At 47.5% G+C, this 18,918-nt stretch overlaps 1 protein-coding gene across 16 annotated transcripts in view; it reads right to left on the reverse strand.

Annotated features, from left to right (window-relative positions):
• Positions 1 to 18,918, reverse strand: part of EIF4G3 (eukaryotic translation initiation factor 4 gamma 3) — a 505,170-nt gene that overhangs the window by 239,657 nt on the left and 246,595 nt on the right. For all 16 annotated transcript variants that reach the window (XR_012642393.1, XM_074976024.1, XM_074976018.1 and 13 more), the window contains one exon: positions 3,785 to 4,606. Coding sequence is in view for 15 of the 16 variants with exons in the window: in XM_074976024.1 (XP_074832125.1) it covers positions 3,785 to 4,606 (822 nt within the window). In the remaining variant the exon portion in view is untranslated. The remainder of the gene's footprint in view (positions 1 to 3,784; positions 4,607 to 18,918) is intronic.

Consider the following 18,918-nt stretch of genomic DNA (forward strand, 5'->3'; position numbering starts at 1 on the left):
TTCCCTACTCATCCTGGCTAACAGCCATGGTGGACCTATCCTCCAGGAACTTGTCTCTTTTTTGAATCCTTTTATAGTTTTGGCCTTCACAACAACTTCTTGCAAATAGTTTCACAGGCTGAGGGTTGGTCTACACTACAGTGCCATGTTGTCTGTACCATAACGTAGCTGGAGTCAGTGTACCTCAGTCTGAGTACCACGGTTCCTCCAGCAGGAGTTAACAGGAGAAACTTTCCCATGAATGTCCCTTACACTTCTAGTACCAGTGAAGCACTGGAGTTGAAAAGGGAGTGATCAGTGGTTGATTTAGTGGATCTTCAATGGACCACTAAATTGATACAGTGGGGATTGATCATCACAGTGGTGATGTTTGTGCACTGCGCAATATATATATATATGTTTGTTTTAATCCTGATGCCCCTGTATTCCTGTCAGTGACCAACAGTATTTGTGTTATACTTTCTCCATATTAACCCTAGATAGAGCTCTTGAGCCTTTAGTGGTGGGGGTGGCCAGAATGGTTTCTGTGCAAACCGCAGCATATGAATGCCCAGCGAGTTCCGTGTAGCCCGAGTGTCCTTTAACCCATGCAGCCTCTCATTCGTTTACTCCAAAAGACACCATTCTCATTGAATGGCAGGTCCTAAATCAGGTCTGTACCACCTGAGACATGCCAGAAATGTGAAGTACCGAGCCACGCTTCATGAGTGCTACTGATGAAACTATTCGAGCAATGGAGTTCTCTGCATCCCATGCCATCTGGAGAGAACTAGCAGCCATAGTGTCCCCTTCCATCAGGGTCCTGAATTCGTGGGCCAGACTCTGAGGCAGGTATTCCTTGAACGTATGGAGGGAGTCCCATAAATTAAAATCATACCTGCCCATGAGGGCCTGAAGGTCTGTCCAAGGAATTGCAGGCTGGCTGCTGAGTAAGTTCTCCCCAAAAGGAGGAAGAATCCTATGGCCTCTTTATTTTTGGGAGTTGAACTAGTTTGTCCTTTTTCTTAGATGCAGAGACAACAAGTGAATGTAGAGGAGGGTGGCTATAAAGATAGACGAAGTATTTGGTTGTGACAAAGTACTTCTTTTTGGCCCTTTTGAAGGTGGGAGGGATGGCTGATAGTTTGCCAAAGGCCATTGGCAATTTCCAGGACCCCATCATGAACTGGTAGTACAACACATGCCAGGGTCAAATCTGAGAGGACCCTGAACAAGGTGTCCACCTGCTCGGCCATCTCCTTCATCTCTAGGCACAAGTTCTTGGCCACCCATCAAGGGACAGCCTAGTGTTCCATAAAACTGTCTGGAGGATTGGCATCTAGCGTTCCACAACCACCTGGTCATGAATCAAAGAACAGAATCATATAGTTCTAGGGCTGGAAGGGACCTGAGTAGGTCATCTAGTTCAGCCCTGTGCCTAAAGTAGGATCAACCCCAACTAAATCATCCCAGCCATGACTACGTCAAGCTGGGACTTGAAAACCTCTAGGGATGGACATTCCACCACCTCTCTTGGTAACGCATTACAGTGCTTCACCACCCTCCCGGTGAAATAATTTTCCCTAATATCCAACCTACACTCCCCGCTCTGTAACTTCAAACCATTGCTCCTTGTTCTGTCATCTGCCATCACTGACATCATCATGGGAGGAGAATGATGTCTGTACTGCCACGAGAGGCTTGGGAGTGCCATCCTGTGTTGGGGGAGAAGCCCGCAAGCTGCCACCAGTGCTATACTGGTATCAACATCAGTGTACGGAGTCTGGAACCACCAGTGCTGCCATCTGTTGCTTTGAGAAAGTCACATATGAATGGGGGCTCTGTTGTCACTGTGCTGGCCACTAGCTGAGTTGCCAAGGTGGCACCATAGATACTGATGGGGACTCAGGTGCCATGTTGCACTGATAAAAGTCCTGGAGAGGGGATGAACTGCCCTTCCATGCCAGATGAATCTCAATGGGCGACCATGGCTGGGCTGTGGAGCCCTGTATCTGCCTACTGACCCTCACCACCAGAGACTGGTGTTTGGAGTGGGATGGTCACTGGTGGTACTGACAGGACTGGGTCTAGGGGGGCCAGAATTGCAACAAGTATGCTTGCATTGGGCAAGCTACTGACAGTAATTACAAGGGTTTAAAACACATACATACACAAACTTTTCAGTAAGCATTGTAGATTAAAGGAAATAACACAATTAGGTAACTTAGCAACATTTGGTCTTGTTACTTATTAAAGTTATGCATAACATTATATCCAACGTTATATGCTTTAGAATAGCTAGATGCAAATAATTCACTGATTCATAAATGTTAAGAGTTTATGTTTTCAGAAATAATGACCTTCCACATAAAATGAAACAAATGCAGCAAATAAAAAAGTGTCTGAATTAATCCATTTCAAGCTAGAACAACGAAGTTCAAATAGAAAAGTTTAAACCACATGCTGTTAACAATTCTGGGACAAAAATGCAGGTTTCAGAAGTAATTAAAGATGTTTTGCATCTAATTTCTGGGTTCCAAATCATTCATAAGCAACTTTCAACCTTCCTGAGGTAATACATGTATTTTTTTAAAAAAATCCAAGATTATGGTATAACAATAAAGTCTACTGAGGAGGAGAGAACATCTGGTTATGAGATACAGTACACTGAACTGAATATTCAGTGCCTCATTAGCATGCCGCCGGTCGCAGCACTTCAAAAGCACCGCTTTCTATCACGTGCGGCTACATGGGGATCCTTTTCGAAAGGACCCCGCACATTTCAAAATCCCCTTATTCCTCTCAGCTGCGAAGAATAAGGGGATTTTGAAATGTGCGGGGTCCTTTCGAAGAGCACCCCCGTGTAGCCGCAGTGAGCTGAGCCATGCACGTTCAAAAGCGGCGCTTTCGAAACGCCACAGTCGGGAGCAAGCTAATGCTAATGAGGTGCTGAATATTCAATTCAGCACCTCATCAGTATTCTTAAATTTGGCCATTAGCATGCCATTTCAAAATTTTGGCCAAGTGTGGCCACAGCCTTAAAGCATTCTGTCAACAGATTCTTGACAGAACTCTGCATTTACCTCAACAGTACTATTCTTCAAAAATCTGAGACATAACAATCTCTCAATAGACTACTGTCAACAGAAGTGTGCTGTAGACACTTCTGTCGACAGAGAGGGCTTCTGGTTGCTGGGCAGCCCTCTTTACAGAGCTGCCATTCTGCTTTCTGGCACCAGAGGACAGTGCAGTCCAGCAGCTGTCAACAGAGCAAGTTGTGCATAAATGCAATCTGTTGACAGAGGTTCCGTCAAGATTTCCCTGTCAACAGTAACTTCTGTTGACAGATGCTTCTAGTATAGACATAGCCAAAGATGGTTTTAGTGCAAGCTGACAAATCAAAAGGAGGTTGCCAGTTGGTTAGAGAAGAGGACACACATAAAGTATAGTTTTGTCCTCTGCCCCCATTGAAACAAAATAAAACAAGCTGATATGAAGTGAAAAAATCCTAGAATATAATACATTCTAAGGCCACATCTAATAATCTATCCCATATAGAAAGATCAGAGTTACACATTATTGGAAACAATAGCGATAACCTCCTTAGTTTTCCTGTCTGCGTTTATTAATTCAGAATTAGCATTATCTGATTAAACCAATGGTGATTTGATACCTGCTAGATCCATGGGTTGGGGACACAGGGGAGGTGAAGGAACAACACTGATTAAAAATTTTACCCACAAAACACCGCTTTCCCTCTGTCCTCAAGTTTAATGCATGCTGGACTGTAATGTCAAGCACTTACCTGGTACAGGGCTCATCCTGAAGTTTAAATTCAGAGACTCTACATTCATGTCTGGTTGCCCATCTGCTTCCACCTCTTGCTTCTTTTGAGTATCTTTTACATCTGCAGGAAGAGTAATTCTGCTCTCCTCTCCATCCAAATCTTCTTGAAGAGCAGGTGGGGAACTAGGTGGAAGAAGACAAGATGGAGGAGGAGGAAAGGAAGAAGTAGTGGTAACAGCAGCAACAGGAATAGAAGGAGTTGGGGGAGGGGAGGGAGAGCTGAAAAGAGCAATGGAAGATGGCACACTTTCCACTTCTAAAGGAGGGCCTTCTGAAATCTCCAATTCAGCAGTCAATGGTGCAACTTCCTGCTGAACTATTTTTGCTATACCATCTGTTGCAGTTACTTTTTCACTAACTCCATTCATTTCATTAATTGTATTAGTACTAGCAATCACTGGAATATCACTGGATGCTACATTACTAGGCTCTTTGCACATATCTGCATCAGCCTCTTCTGTTGGTGAAGGGTCTGAGTCTTCTGTGCAGGGTGTGGCACTGGATATAGGCATTGTTTCCTCTTTTGGGGAAGTTAGTTCACATCTGTCCTCTGAATCAGCTGCAAATGTAGATTTACTAGAAACGGCAAAAACTGCAGCTGTAGTAACAACTGCATCAGGAGCAAATGAGACTGGTGATGCTGCAAGAGGAAGCTCTGGTGGTGATTCCACTGAGACAGCTTCAGATGTCTGACCAGCTTGATCTTTTTTCTCTCCACCAGGCTCTGGTCTGAGGACTGGGGAACAAGATTTTACTACTGTCTCTGATTTTGGCTTCTCTCCTAGGGAAGAATAAAGGACAACATTACAAGGACAAATTAGTTTACTAACTTAGCTTTAAAAACTCATGCTTAAGATCCTTTTCATTGTCCCACCCTGTCTTTCCTCCAGTATACCAAGAGCTCATTGGAAGAACTGCAGAAGAAGCAGCAGCAAACCTTTAATTGTGAAGTGAGAACCAAGACTCTTGGGGAACTTTAACATTTAATGGGCCATTGACGTTTTAAGAACAAAAATCTTTTCAAGAAATCATACTTTTCTTGAGCAAAGCATACTCAGAAACCTTAACCATGGAAGACATGTTTTTGTTCATTTTGGAAACCATACAGAGATTGTTTTGCCCAAAACAGGACTATTCTTCCCAACAATAACAATGGCTACAAAACAAAAATAAATGTATGTATAAATTTTAGAGATGACAGAATAGGTTAGTGGGCTGAGTGTAACATTGAGACGCAGGAAAAACAATGTGAAATTCATTCTAAAAATTAATTTCTCTGTGGCCTTAAGCAAGTCACAACTGCTCCCTGATAGCCTTCTCTTTCGATAGAATGGGAATACCACAATTTGCTTAACTCAATAGAGGGCTGTGATGATTTTAGTAATTTTTGATTGCTTCAAGGATACAAAAGACCATGCTGTAAGTGAAAAGTGGGATATTGTAGTTTGTCTTATTGTCAAATGAAGTTGCTAAATTCCTAAATTGCTCAGACCTTCAGGATCTCAGAAAAGACTTACTACTCTACCTTTATAATTTCTTTTGAATTCCCAGCAGTGAAAATTACAATTAATCACATATAAAACTGAAAATGAATGGAGATTTAAGTATAGCTTCCACTAAAAAGATGTTCTGTTTCATTCTGAGGTATGCAGAAGAAAGAGATCAGGCCAAGTTGGAAAAAATAAGGTGAATTGCCTTATCATAATATTTTTTTCAACTGTGTGGTCCCTATGTGTGTTCACTGTGGTTGCACATGCCCCCTATCTATCTGAGACCAGAAGACTTTTCAGTGGCAATTAGTCCACACCTATGACCCACACTTCCTTGAGCTCTGAACCAAGGACGTAAATGGTACTCTCTAGTTCCTGTTCAATAGTAAATAAAGGGAGGATTCAAGCAAAGGGGACAGAGGGCATGCCATGAATACTCACAGGGATCACACACCTCAATATCCACTCAAAGTAACCTTTCCTCTTGTTTTTGAGAGAGAGCCCCTAAAGGTGCTTGCTGTGGGTGACTCCCATACAGTACTCATTGAGGAGGATGGTGTAAGAGTATGTTACACCACAAACAGAAGGATCACTGAACCAAAGGAGGAATCCAGAGATGAAGCCTGAACAAAGAAATAATAGCTAGTAAGAGTGTGCATCAAACTCCAAGTTACTGCTCTGCACATTTCTAAGAAGAAAGTTCCTTGCAGAAAAGTCACCAAGGCAGCCCAAGCAACCCTAGTACTTGTGAGGACAGGACTCTATGAGCTCACACCAAAGGAGGGTGTAGCCTAACATCTAAAGATCCTTTACAAGAAAAAGGTTTTCTTTTCATTTGGTCAGTAATAAAAGCAAAAAGTCCCTAACTACCTCTCCTGGGGCACAGCCAGCCAGCTCTCCCTCTACATTTTACCAAGACTCATAACTGACAGTCCTGAAGAGGAGCTGGAGACAAGAAGCTGGCTTGGCTAAACAAGGATGGAGTCACTGCTTTGTCAGTTACTGCTCCCCATACATGGTGTACAGGAGCAGCTGCTCACTCATTGCCTCACCAAGCTCCTCACAGCAGAGGAGATATCACGCCACTCAACGAGGAGGGACAGGTTTATTTTGCTGCCAGCATGTGGAGGACAGCCAGGTCTCAGGCATGATACTAGGTCACAGAGGGATTAGAGTGGCCATCAGCATGCCTGACATTTGTCTGAGGAGCATGCAGGAACGTCTAGGATTCTAGACATAGCCTAAGAACCTCCAGTCCTTCTTCGACTGTTGGTCCTTTTGTATGGCAGTAAGGGTGATTCATAAGCAGTAACTAGTTAGGTGGAGGCACCGACGAAGACAGCAGAACCATGGAACAGAACAGCTGTGCAGAATAGGGTGTCCATCACAGTTTTGAACCAAGGTATAATGGCAAGGAAAGAAATGAACCAAATGGCCACCCCGATGGCCACCCTAAATATGTCCACAACCACCATGTCATGAAATGCACTTATAGCTACCAAAGAGAGGACTGCAAAAGGGATTTTGAGAGGGAGAAAAGATGATCCCCTCTTGAATGAACAAGATGCGAGTACTAACCTTAAGGTGAGTGAGTTTGCTTGATTGTTAGTCTGGGGACTGTTTAAGCCTTCATCTCCCTGATCTTTTCTGATCATCTTTACTTAGCCTCAGTCAGCCTTGTGATGACCTTTTTGATTGACAAGGAGATAGGGCTGACTTAGGAGAGAAGGCTAGAAACCTAGAGCATGGGGAAGTTAGTAACCAGGGCACTGCAAATGGGAGTCTCAGTGCAGACATTATAGTTAGGAAGGCCCACATCACCTGTGTCAACACTGCTGCTGTCTCCCTCACCTGAACCTGTATCCAGACAAACAATCTGACCATGGCTACCTTTATCCAGACCTGGTGTCATTTTGCAGAGATTATGGGCTCTGCTTCCCACTCACAAAAAAACAGGCTGGGGGACTATCTAGTGTGCAAACTGCCTGCTGGTCTGAAGAAACTGATCTGAAGTGGGTCTGTCCCACGAAAGCTCATCACCTAATAAATTATTTTGTTAGTCTTTAAAGTGCTTCTGGACTGCTTTTTTGCCTGCTGGTGGTATAGCTCAGGAAATAGGTGGAAGAGAAACAGGAAGAGATGGTCCGGCTAAGGAGAACCCATGTCCATGGGGGAATTCATGTGGAGATATCCAAGACTGAGGAAGCTCTCCAGCTCCAGAGGACAGCTGGCACACCACTGTAGAAGGAGAAGATGGCTCTCTCACAGGGAGGACCCTGGCAGCCAGTTACTTTTAGCAGCATACAGTGCTCCACCCCTACTCCCAACCCCACTCACCATGGTGATCAAAAACCAAAATGAAAGATAAGGAATCACTCACTAAGGCAGCCGAGGAGAAGCCAGGAACTCCCAATACTGGGAGGTCTGAAGCCACCACTGTCAGGAGGAAATGCAGGATACTGCTGGTTGAAGACTCTCCAACGAGGGTGGTGACAGAGACACCCATCTGTCACTCTGACATGGAATCCTGAAAGGTACGCTGCCTGCCACAGACTTGTATGAGACATTACAGAGCAAATGTAGATTACTATTTGATCTCTGACTACTACCACATGCTACTTATCCATGTGGGTGCTAATGATACTGCAAGATATGATCAGAAGTGACACCAGGGCTCTGAGTGTAATGGTGAAGAAGTCGGGAGAGCAAGAGGTGTTCTCTTTGATCCTTCTGATTAAAAAAAGGGCCCTAAGCACAGGAAGATGCCCCATGGAGGTGAATGCCTGGCTGCAAAGATGGTGTTAGCAGAAGGGCTTGGGTTTCCTTGACTACATGATGCTGTTCCAGGAAGGACTGCTAAGCAGAGACTGGGTCCACCTATTAAGAAAGGGGAAGAGTGTATGGATATATGCTGGCTAACCTAGTGAGGATGGCTTTCAACTAGATTAGACAGGGGCAGATGACCAAAGCCCACAGGCAAGAGAAAAACATGGACACCTGGGAGATGGTTCAGAAACTGGGGGAAGATTAGGCTGCAATAGCAGGTGTGACACAGTAAGGCTGGCAAGGGGTGAGTACAAGAGGGAAAAGCAGGGCTGGCAAATAAGCAGAGTGGGAGCAGCTGGGGAGGAAGCCAACCTGGATCAATTGGGGCCAAATGACCCCACTTAAGACTGCCTTTAAAAATCCCTTTGTCCAGTGGGAGAGGGAGGTGATATAGGAGAGTATAAGAGGTGAGGGGAGAAAAACAAGTGGGTGTTTCTAGAAGCAGCAGAGCAGAGCAGAGCAGAGGAGAGGAAGGGAGGAGTACTCAGCAGCAAGGGGCTAAGGCCCCTGCCCAGGCAGCCCTGAGATTCAGCGTGAGGCCAAAACGGATGGATCACATGCGGGGAGCTGATCCAGGAGGGGGAGTGTGCTGCTGCTGCTACCTGGAGAAGATGTGGGGTGTACATCTGGGGAAATGGCCCAGGGAGAAGAATTGCAGTGTCCACAGCAAGGGGAGCCCTTCGCCACCAGTAGCAGCCACACATGGTCCCTGGGCCAGAACCCTGAATGAGTGGGTGAGGCCTGGGTTCACCCCAGACCACCCCCCACCCCATCTCAAGAAGGGCAACGGCGGCCTGGACGTGGAAATAGTGGACTGGACAGAGGCCCAGAGCCCAAGAACGAGGCTAGCCTTACCACACATAGTGCTAGGGGTGGGATTTAGTGTGCTGCCATGAGACCCTGCAGCAGACCCACCTAAAGCAGCTCAAAAGAAAAGAGAAGTGGAGGACGTAGTGAAGGCCCTCATACAAGCCACCACAGTGCAGCAGGAGACCACCCGGCCATACACAGCTACCTAGCAGGAGGCCCTGCAGCTACAGGAAGACACTAATCAGCTGCTCAAGACCCAGGCAGCCCAGGACTGAGCCACCCTCGGAGGGGTCGTAAGTCAGCTGAAAGCCCTGACTGCCCAGGTGCACAGCCTAGATGGGACTCGAACCCTGCAGGCTAGCAACTACCTCCAGAAAATGATGGGAGAACATGACATAGAAGCATACCTCTTGGCCTTTGAGAGGACAGCCATACGGGAACGCTGGCCCCGACACCAGTGGGCCAGCATCCTGGTCCCATTCCTCTGTGGAGAGGCCCAGAAGGCCTACTCTGACCTACCCAAGGAGGTGGCTGCAGATTACGCCAAGCTGAAGGCAGAGATTGTGGCTCAGACCGGAGTGACAACGGCCATCAGAGCTCAGAGGTTCTGTGAATACAGGTACCGGGAGGGGAAAACACCAAGGGCCCAGTTGTTTGATTTAATCCACCTGGCCCAAAGACGGCTACAGCCTGAGACACATGGCCAAGAGAAGATCCTGGAGACAATTGTGTTACACCAGTACATGAGGGGGCTACCACCAGACCTGCGGGGATGGGTCAGTCAGAATGACCCATCGTCATATGATGAAATAGTGGCTCTCGTGGAGAGACAGTTAAGAATACGAGGTCTCTCCTGGCCCCTTGTGGAGGAAGCCAGCCAGGGCAAGCTAGCCACTCTTGCTCCCTGGACCCTGACATTAGAGCCCCTAGGTAGGAATCAGGGGAGGAGAAAGCAGAGGGAAGGGCAACTGGATGTCCCCAGGGGACTTGGAGGGCCAGAGAAAGAGGATCAGGTGGTGAGACCCAGCAGCCCCCAGAACAGACGGATGCAACATGTGGGATATAAGTGCTATGCATGTGGGGAATTGGAGCAAACAGCAGCCCACTGTCCAAATAAGGAGGAACCCATACAGTATAACCTTGGTGATCCGAGGGGTTCCTGCAACCTGACAGATGTGGTAGGTATAGCGACTGCCCTCCACCAGTATACCCGGCCTGTTAAAATGAATGATGTGGAGACTACACACTTGAGGAGTGTCCTCACATTAGCCTCAGGGCAGCTGGTGGCGCAAGACCAGCTTAGCCAAGCCAAGCGCACAGGAATACCCTGTGTGCATGGGGATGTGTGTTATTACCCAGTCATCCCCGTGCATATAGAGCTCCAAGGGAATATCGCAAGACTGACAGCAGGGGTTGTACCAAGACTCCCCTACCCAGTAGTTATCAGACAGGACTTCCCTGGCTTTGGCAATATGCTGCCCGTGAAGGAAGGGACTGTAAAGGGGCCACCCCGGACCTTCTATGAGTTCTCCCAAGACCTCTTTGCTGCACCAGGAAGTCCTGAAAGTTGAGGCGTCAGAGGAAGAAGGGTGAGCAGTAACATACATAGTAGTAGTAGGCATCCTTCAGTCTGCATACATTATGGATCGCGCCCTTTAAAGTTTCCATTGAGGACTTCATTTACAGCGTCTCTTGTGGCTATGAAGACCCACACGAGAGTGACAGTCCTTGCTGCATCTCTTGCAGACGTAGTAGGTGTCTGGCAAGTCCTTAGTGTGCTTTCTGTGCGCTCGCTTCTCCTCTGCTAGCTGTCTGATCCTCATCTCGCCCTTGTGAAGGCCCTTGTGTAACCCCTGCCTCCATCTGCTGCGGTCGTCTGCTAGTTCTTCCCAGTTGTCCAGCTCGATGTCTACCTCTCTGAGGTCTCTCTTGCAGACATCTTTGTAGCGCAACTGGGGGCGTCCGGGAGGTCTTTTGCCAGAGGCTAGCTCACCATACAGGATGTCTTTTGGAATCCTTCCATCTTTCATCCAGTGGACGTGGCCAAGCCAGCGGAGTCGACGCTACCTGAGGAGGGTGTGCATGGTTGGGATTCCAGCTTGTTCGAGGACGGCGGTGTTGGTCACTCTGTCCTTCCATGATATTCCAAGGATGCACCTGAGGCAGCGCAAGTGGAAGACGTTCAGCCTCTTTTCCTGGCGGGCATACAAGGTCCAAGTCTCACTGCCATAAAGGAGGGTGCTGAGGATGCAGGCTCTGTAGACTTGCATTTTGGTGTGAGTGTACAGCTTGTTGTTATTCCACACTCTCTTGCTGAGTCTGGACAGAGTTGTGGCTCCTTTTCCAATCCTCCTATTTAGCTCAGTGTCCAATGACAGGGTGTCAGTGATGGTGGACCCGAGGTAAACAAACTCGTGGATAACCTCTAACGTATAGTTGTCAATGCTGATTGATGGGGATTCAGCAACATCCTGACCGAGTACGTTTGTCTTCTTTAGGCTGATGGTAAGCCCAAAGTCCTTGCACACTTTGGAGAACCGATCCAGCAGTTTTTCAAGCTGGTCTTCTCTGTGAGACAGTACAGCAGCATCGCCTGCGAACAGCATGTCTCTGATGAGGACTTCTCGCACCTTAGACTTAGCTTTCAGCCTTGCAAGGTTAAACAGTTTCCCATCAGATCTTGTGTGCAGCAAGATGCCCTCTGTTGAAGATCCAAAGGCATGCTTCAGGAGGAGTGTGAAGAAGATCTTGAACAATGTCGGAGCAAGCACGCATCCTTGTTTGACGCCGCTCCTGATTCTGAAAGCCTCCGATAATGCGCCGTCATATTGGAAGGGAGCTCCCAGCGAACAAGGTGAGCAGCGAACGGGGGGCAGCAGCTAACAGGGAAGGGAGTTTGCCTCTGGGCAGTGTCCTAGAGGAGCTTGGGTGAGTGTGGGATTTGGGGGGCTGTGTGGTGAGCTGGTGGGTGAATGTCTGTCTGTCTGCAGCTTGATCAGCTGCCTGGGTGCCTGAGCTTGTGCTGTGCAGAGAAGAGCAGATTGCAAGGTGTAAACTGGGGGAGTTCCCTGCCAGGTGAGCCTTCAAGGGCTGATTACACTGGAGGCAAGGCTTTGAGCCAGGCCTGACCAGCTAGCAGCTCCCTCTATAAGAACGGAGCTCCCAGCGAACAGGGGGCAGCAGCTAACAGGGAAGGGAGTTTGCCTCTGGGCAAAGTGCAGTAACATACAGACCCTGGATTTCAAAAGAGCAGACTTCGACTCCCTGAGGAAACTGATGAGCAGGATCCCTTGGGAAACGAAGATGAAGAGGAAAAGAGTTCAAGAGAACTGACAGTATTTTAAAGAAGTCTTACTGAAGGCACAGGAACAAACCACCCCACTGCATAGTAAGAAATGAAAACATGCTAGGCAACCAGCTTGGCTTAACAAGGAGAACCTTAGTCAGCTTACACTGAAAAAGGATGCATACAAGAAATGGAAACATGGACAGTTGACTAAGGAGGAGTATAAACATAAGGCTGGAGAATGCCGGGGAGTAATCAGGAAGGCAAAAGCACAATTGGAAGTGCAGCTGGCAAGGGATGTGAAGAGTAACGAGAAGAGTTTCTACAGGCATGTTAACAATAAGTGGGTTATCAGAGAAGGTGTGGGGCCATTACTGGCTGAGAGAGGTAACCTAGTGACAGATGATGTAAGCAAAGTTGAAGAACTCAATGCTTTTTTTGACTCAGTCTTCAAGGACAAAGTCAACTCCCACACTATGCTGCTAGACAATGCAGTATGGGAAGGTGGAGGGCAGCCATATGTGGGGAAGGAATAAGTTCTGAGCTATCTAGAAAAACCAGATGTACACAAATCCATGGGTCTGGATTTAATGCACCAAAGAGTACTGAGGTAACTAGCAGATGTCCTTGCAGAGCCTTTGGCCATTATCTTTGAAGACTCTTGGAAATTCGGAGAGATCCCAGATGACTGGAAAACGGTAAACGTAGTGCCCATCTTTAAAAAAGGAAAGAAGAACAATCCAGGGAACTATAGACTGGTCAGCCTTACCTCAATCCCTGGGAAAATAATGGAGGGGATTCTCAAGGAATCCATTTTAGAGCACTTGCAAGAGGAGAAAGTGATCAAAAGTAGCCAACATGGATTCACCAACAGCAAGTCTTGTCTGACCAATCTGATTAGCTTCTATGACAAGGTAACAAGCTCTGTACACATGGGGAAGTCAGTGCATGTGATATACCTTGACTTCAGCAAGGCTTCTGATACGGTCTCCCACAACATTCTTGTCCATAAGTTAAGGAAATATGGATGGGATCCTTGGACTATAAGATAGATAGAAAGCTGGCTTGTTGGTCAGGCCCAACGGGTAGTGGTCAATGGCTCAATATCTGGATGGCGGTCTGTTTCAAGCGGAGTGCCACATGGCTCAGTTCTAGGGCCAGTGTTATTCAACATCTTTATTAATGACCTGGATGAGGGACTGGAGTGCACCCTCAGCAAGTTTGCGGATGACACAAAACTAGGGGGAGAGGTAGAAACATTGGAGGGTAGAGAGAGAATCCAGAGGGACCTGGATAAATTGGAGGATTGGAACAAAACAAATCTCATGTGGCTCAACAAGGAGAAGTGTAGAGTCCTGCACCTGGGGCGGAAGAATCTCAACCATTGTTACAGGCTGGGGACTGACTGGCTCAGCAGCAGTACAATGGAAAGTGACCTAGGGGTTATGGTGGGTGAAAGGCTGGATACGAGTAAACAGTGTGCCCTTGTAGCCAAGAAGGCTAACGGCATACTAGGGTGCATTAGGAGGAGCATTTCAAGGAGATCTTGAGAAGTAGTTATTCCTCTTTATTCGGCACTGGTGAGGCCACATCTGGAATTTTGTGTCCAGTTTTGGGACACCCAGTATAAAAAGGATGTGGATTTGCTGGAGCAGGTTCAGCGAAGGGCAACAAAAATGATTAAGGGTCTGGAGCACAAGACCTATGAGGATAGGCTGAGGGATTTGGGCTTGTTTAGTTTACAGAAGAGAAGACTTAAAGGTGATTTAATAGCAGCCTTCAACTTCCTGAAGGGGAGCTCTAAAAAGGAGGGGGAGAAACTGTTCTCAGTGGTGTCAGATGGCACAAGAAGGAGTAATGGTCAGAAGTTGAAGAGGGAAAGGTGTAGGTTAGATATTAGGAAAAACTACTTCACCAGGCAGGCGGTGAAGCATTGGAATGCGTTGCCTAGAGAGGTGGTGGATTCTCCACCCCCTGAGGTTTTTAAGTCCCGGCTGGACAAGGTCCTGGCTGGGATGACTTAGTGCGGGTTGATCCTGCTTGAAGCAGGGGGCTGGAATAGATGACCTCCTGAGGTCCCTTCGAGCCCTGTGATTTTTTGCTATAGCTTTTGTGCTATAGCATATAGCTTGATTTCAGCAAAGTTTTTGATACAGTCTCCCATAACATTCTTGCCCATAAGTTAAGGAAATACAGATTGGATCCTTGGACTATAAGATGGATAGAAATCTGGCTTGATGGTCAAGCCCAACGAGTAGTTGTCAATGGCTCAATATCTGGATGGCAGTTGATTTCAAGTGGGGTGCTGCAAGGCTCATTTCTAAGGCAGGTGTTGTTCAACTTCTTTATTAATGACCTGCATGAGGGACTGGAGTGCACCCTCAGCAACTTTGCGGATGACACAAAACTAGGGGGCGAGGTAGATACGTTGGAGGGTAGAGAGAGAATCCAGAGGGACCTGGATAAACTGGAGGACTGGGCCAAAGCAAATCTAATGCAGTTCAAGATGGAGAAGTGTAGAGTCTGCACCTGAGACGGAAGAATCCCAAGCATTGTTATAGGCTGGTGACCAACTGGCTAAGCAGCAGTACAGCGGAAAGAGACCTTGGGGTTATGGTGGATGAAAGGCTGGATATAAGTAAACAGTGTGCTCTTGTAGCCAAGAAGGCTAATGGCATACTAGGGTGCATTAGGAGGAGCATTTCAAGCAGATCTAGGGAAGTGGTCGTTCTCCTTTATTCAGCACTGGTGAGGCCACATCTGGAATACTGTGTCCAGTTTTGGGCCACCCAGTATAAAAAGGATGTGGATGTGCTGGAGCAGGTTCAGAGGAGGGCAGCAAAAATGATTAAGGGGCTGGCGCACATCACCTATGAGGAGAGGCTGAGGGATTTGGGTTTGTTTAGTTTACAGAAGAGAAGACATAGGGGTGAGTTAATAGCAGCCTTCAACTTCCTGAAGGGGAGCTCTAAAGAGGATGGGGAGAAAGTGTTGTCAGCGGTGACAGCAGAATAAGGAGCAATGGTCTGAAGTTACAGAGGGAGAGGTGCAAGTTGGATATTAGAAAAAACTACTTCTCCAGGAGGGTGGTGAAGCACTGGAATGCACTGCCTAGAGAGGGAGTGGATTCTCCATCCCTCAAGATTTTTAAATCCCAGCTTGACAAGGTCCTGGCTGAGATGAGTTAGTGGGGGTTTATCCGGCTTGAAGCAGGGAGCTGGACTAGATGACCTCCTGAGGTCCCTTCCAGCCCTAGGATTCTATGATTCTGTGAGAGGAGGACAGCCAAACGACTGGGAACCCAAATCCTGTCCCAGAACGTGGAACCAGCCCTGGTGGGGGAAGAGTCGGAACCCACAAGGAGAGGCACAACGCGGGGGATACAATAGCCCGATGTCGGGCCCAGTACTTCGGGGACCCCTGGGTCAGAAGAGGAAGGAGCTCCCACTGAGCTTGAGAACACAGGGTCCTCCCTCCCAAACTTTGCACAGGAACAGGCCAAAGAATCTGTATACTGAAATATCCACCTGGAGGTAGTGGAGGTGAATGGGGTACCCGTGGAGGGAAGAACCAAAGTATATTATATTATACTATATAATCAGGAGGTACCTACTATACCGTGTAGGGAAAGTACTGGACCGGCTGTTAGAGCAACTCCTGGTGCCCCAAATACATCGGAGGGCAGTGATGGACTTAGCCCATAGCCATCTGTTTAGGGGTCAACTCGGGGTTCAGAAGACCTTAAACCGGATCTTGCAGAGATTCTTTTGGCCTGGGATATATGGAGAAGTCCAGCGTTACTGTGCCTCCTGCGCTGAGTGCCAGCTGCATGGGCCACAGCCACATCTGAGAGCCCCGCTGGTGCCCCTACCCATTATTGAGGTCCCCTTTGAGTGGACTACAATGGATTTAGTTGGCCCAAAGGAGAGGTCAGTCCAAGGACACCAGTACATATTGGTAGCCCTGGACAACGCCACCCAGTACCTAGAGGTTGTACCCCTGTATAATGCCCACTCAAAGACTATCATGAGGGGGCTAGTACAGATCTTCACCAGAGTAGGAATCCCCCGAGTGATATTAACAGACAAGAATACATCCTTTACCTCCAAGCTGATGAAAGATTTGTGTGCACTGCTCCACATCCAGGCCCTGAGGACATCAGTATACCATTCACAGACAGATGGCCTCATCGCACGGTTCAATAAAACCCTCAAAAGCATGATCTGCAAGGTAGTGAGCCGGTATGGGAGAGACTGGGATGCCCTACTCCCATACCTAATGTTTGCCATCTGGAAGGTTCCTCAAGCCTCCACAGGGTTTTCTCCATTCGAGCTATTGTATGGGTGGAACCCCCAAGGTATCCTGGATCTTGCCAAAGAGACCTGGGAGGAACAGCCGAACCATGGGCGCAATATCATTGAGCATGTGCTCCAGATGAAGTATCGGACAGCCAAGGTTATGCCCATCATCCAGGAGCACCTGGAACAGGCCCAAGAAACCCAGCAGGCATACTATAATCAACAGGCGGCCATCCAGAATTTCAAGGTGGGAGACTGGGTGATGGTATTGGTCCCGACAGCTGAGAGCAAGCTCCCTGCCCAGTGATAGGGCTCCTATGAGGTAGCTGAGGCCATAGGCGAAGCAAACTACAGGGTACGACAACCAGATCATCAGAAGACTGAGCAGGTCTACCATATTAACTTACTAAAACCTTGGCAGGACTGGGAAGGGCAGCCAGCACCCCTGAGCATGTTGGAGCCAAAGGAGGACCAGGAAAGACAGGTGGGAATCTCCCCAGAGCTAAACACCAACCAAGAGGGGAAAGTCCTCGACACTGGGAAATGACATGCAGATGTGTTTCCAGCAAACCCTGGATGAGCCACAGAGGTAGAACACCATATTGTCACCGATCCAGGGGTAAGGGTACATGTGATGCCTTACAGACTCCCAGAAGCAAAACGGGAGGAGGTCCAAAGGGAGGTGCAGAGGATGCTGGAACTGGGCATTACTGAGGAGTCTCAAAGCCAGTGGTCCAGCCCGATCGTCTTGGTGTCTAAGCCAGATGACAGCCTCTGGTTTTGTAACGATTTCCGAAAGCTAAACCAAGTGTCCAAATTTCACGCACACCCCATGCCACATATTGATGAACTGACAGATCAACTGGAAAGGCCCGCTTCCTGTTCACCTTCAACCTTATCACGGGATACTGGAAGATTCTCTTGGCCAGAGAAGTCAGGGAAAAGACAGCATTTTCTACCCTGGAAGGCTTATACCAGTACACCATCCTTCCATTTGGGTTACATGAAGCCCCCGCAACAGCTAATGGATAAGTTATTACGACCACGCTGTGTCTATGCTACAGCTTATCTTGATGACGTCGTTATCCATAGCCCAGACCAGGACAACCACCTGAAGAAGGTAGAGGCAGTGTTAAACCAAACACAACACACACCCAGACAGCCTCTTACTTAAGAGTCCTGTATTTGCTTCTCCTTTACCTGGAACACTCCCTTTCTTACTTCCTGTTCACTTGACACTGCTTTATAGAGCCCTGAACTGCCTCAAAGTCCCTCCCCTTACTGAGGCTCAGCCAATCAGCAGAGGCTTCTAGATAACAAGCTTATTTAGAAGCCAACAGTTTCCAATTGCCAGTCTCAGTCCACCCTCCGGGGGAGTGGGGGGGAACAACCACACACCACAGAGCAGAAGAACACCACAGCCAGAAAGCCCCAAACACAACACACACCCAGACAGCCTCTTACTTAAGAGTCCTGTATTTGCTTCTCCTTTACCTGGAACATTCCCTCTCTCACTCCCTGTTTGCAAGCTTGCAAGCTTGCCAGTATATAGACTAGAACGGCTTCCTCTGTCTTACTAATCAGAATCTCAGTTATCTGTATATAAATGCGAGAAGAATGGGGAATAAGTTAAGGAAGTATGGATTTGATACATGGACTATAAGATGGATAGAAAGCTGGCTTGATGTTCAGGCCCAATGGATAGCAGTCAATGGTTCAATATCTTTATTAATGACCTGGATGAGGGACTGGATTGAACCCTCAGCAAGTTTGCTGAAGACACCAAGCTAGGGAAAGAGGTAGATGTGTTGGAGGGTAGAGATAGGGTCCAGAGTGACCTGGATGAATTGGAGGATTGGGCCAAAAGAAATTTGACACAGTTCAACGAGAAGTGTGGAGTCCTGCACTTGGGACAGAAGAATCCCGAGCATTGTTAGAGGCTGGGAACCAACTGGCTAAGCAGCAGTACATCGGAAAGGGACATAGTGATTATGGTGGATGAAAGGCTGGATATGAGCCAACAGTGTGTCCTAGTAGCCCAGAAGGCTAACAGCATATTCAGCACTGATGAAGCCACATCTGGAGTACTGCATCCAGTTTTAGGTCCCCAAGTATAGAAAGAATGTGGATGTGCTGGAGCAGGTTCAGCAGAGGGCAACAAAAATGATGGGGCTGATGCACATGACTTATGAGGAGGGGCTGACAGATCTGGGCTTATTTAGTTCACAGAAGACTGAAGGGTGATTTAACAGCAGCCTTCAATTTCCTGAAAGGGCACTCTAAGGAGGATGGAGAGAGACTTCTCAGTGGTGACAAACGTCAGAACAAGGAGCAATGTCTGAAGTTACAGAAAGAGAGGAGTAGGCTGGCTATCAGGAAAAAC

Source organism: Carettochelys insculpta, chromosome 23 (assembly GCF_033958435.1).
Source record: "Carettochelys insculpta isolate YL-2023 chromosome 23, ASM3395843v1, whole genome shotgun sequence".
Taxonomy (NCBI): Eukaryota; Metazoa; Chordata; order Testudines; family Carettochelyidae; genus Carettochelys; species Carettochelys insculpta.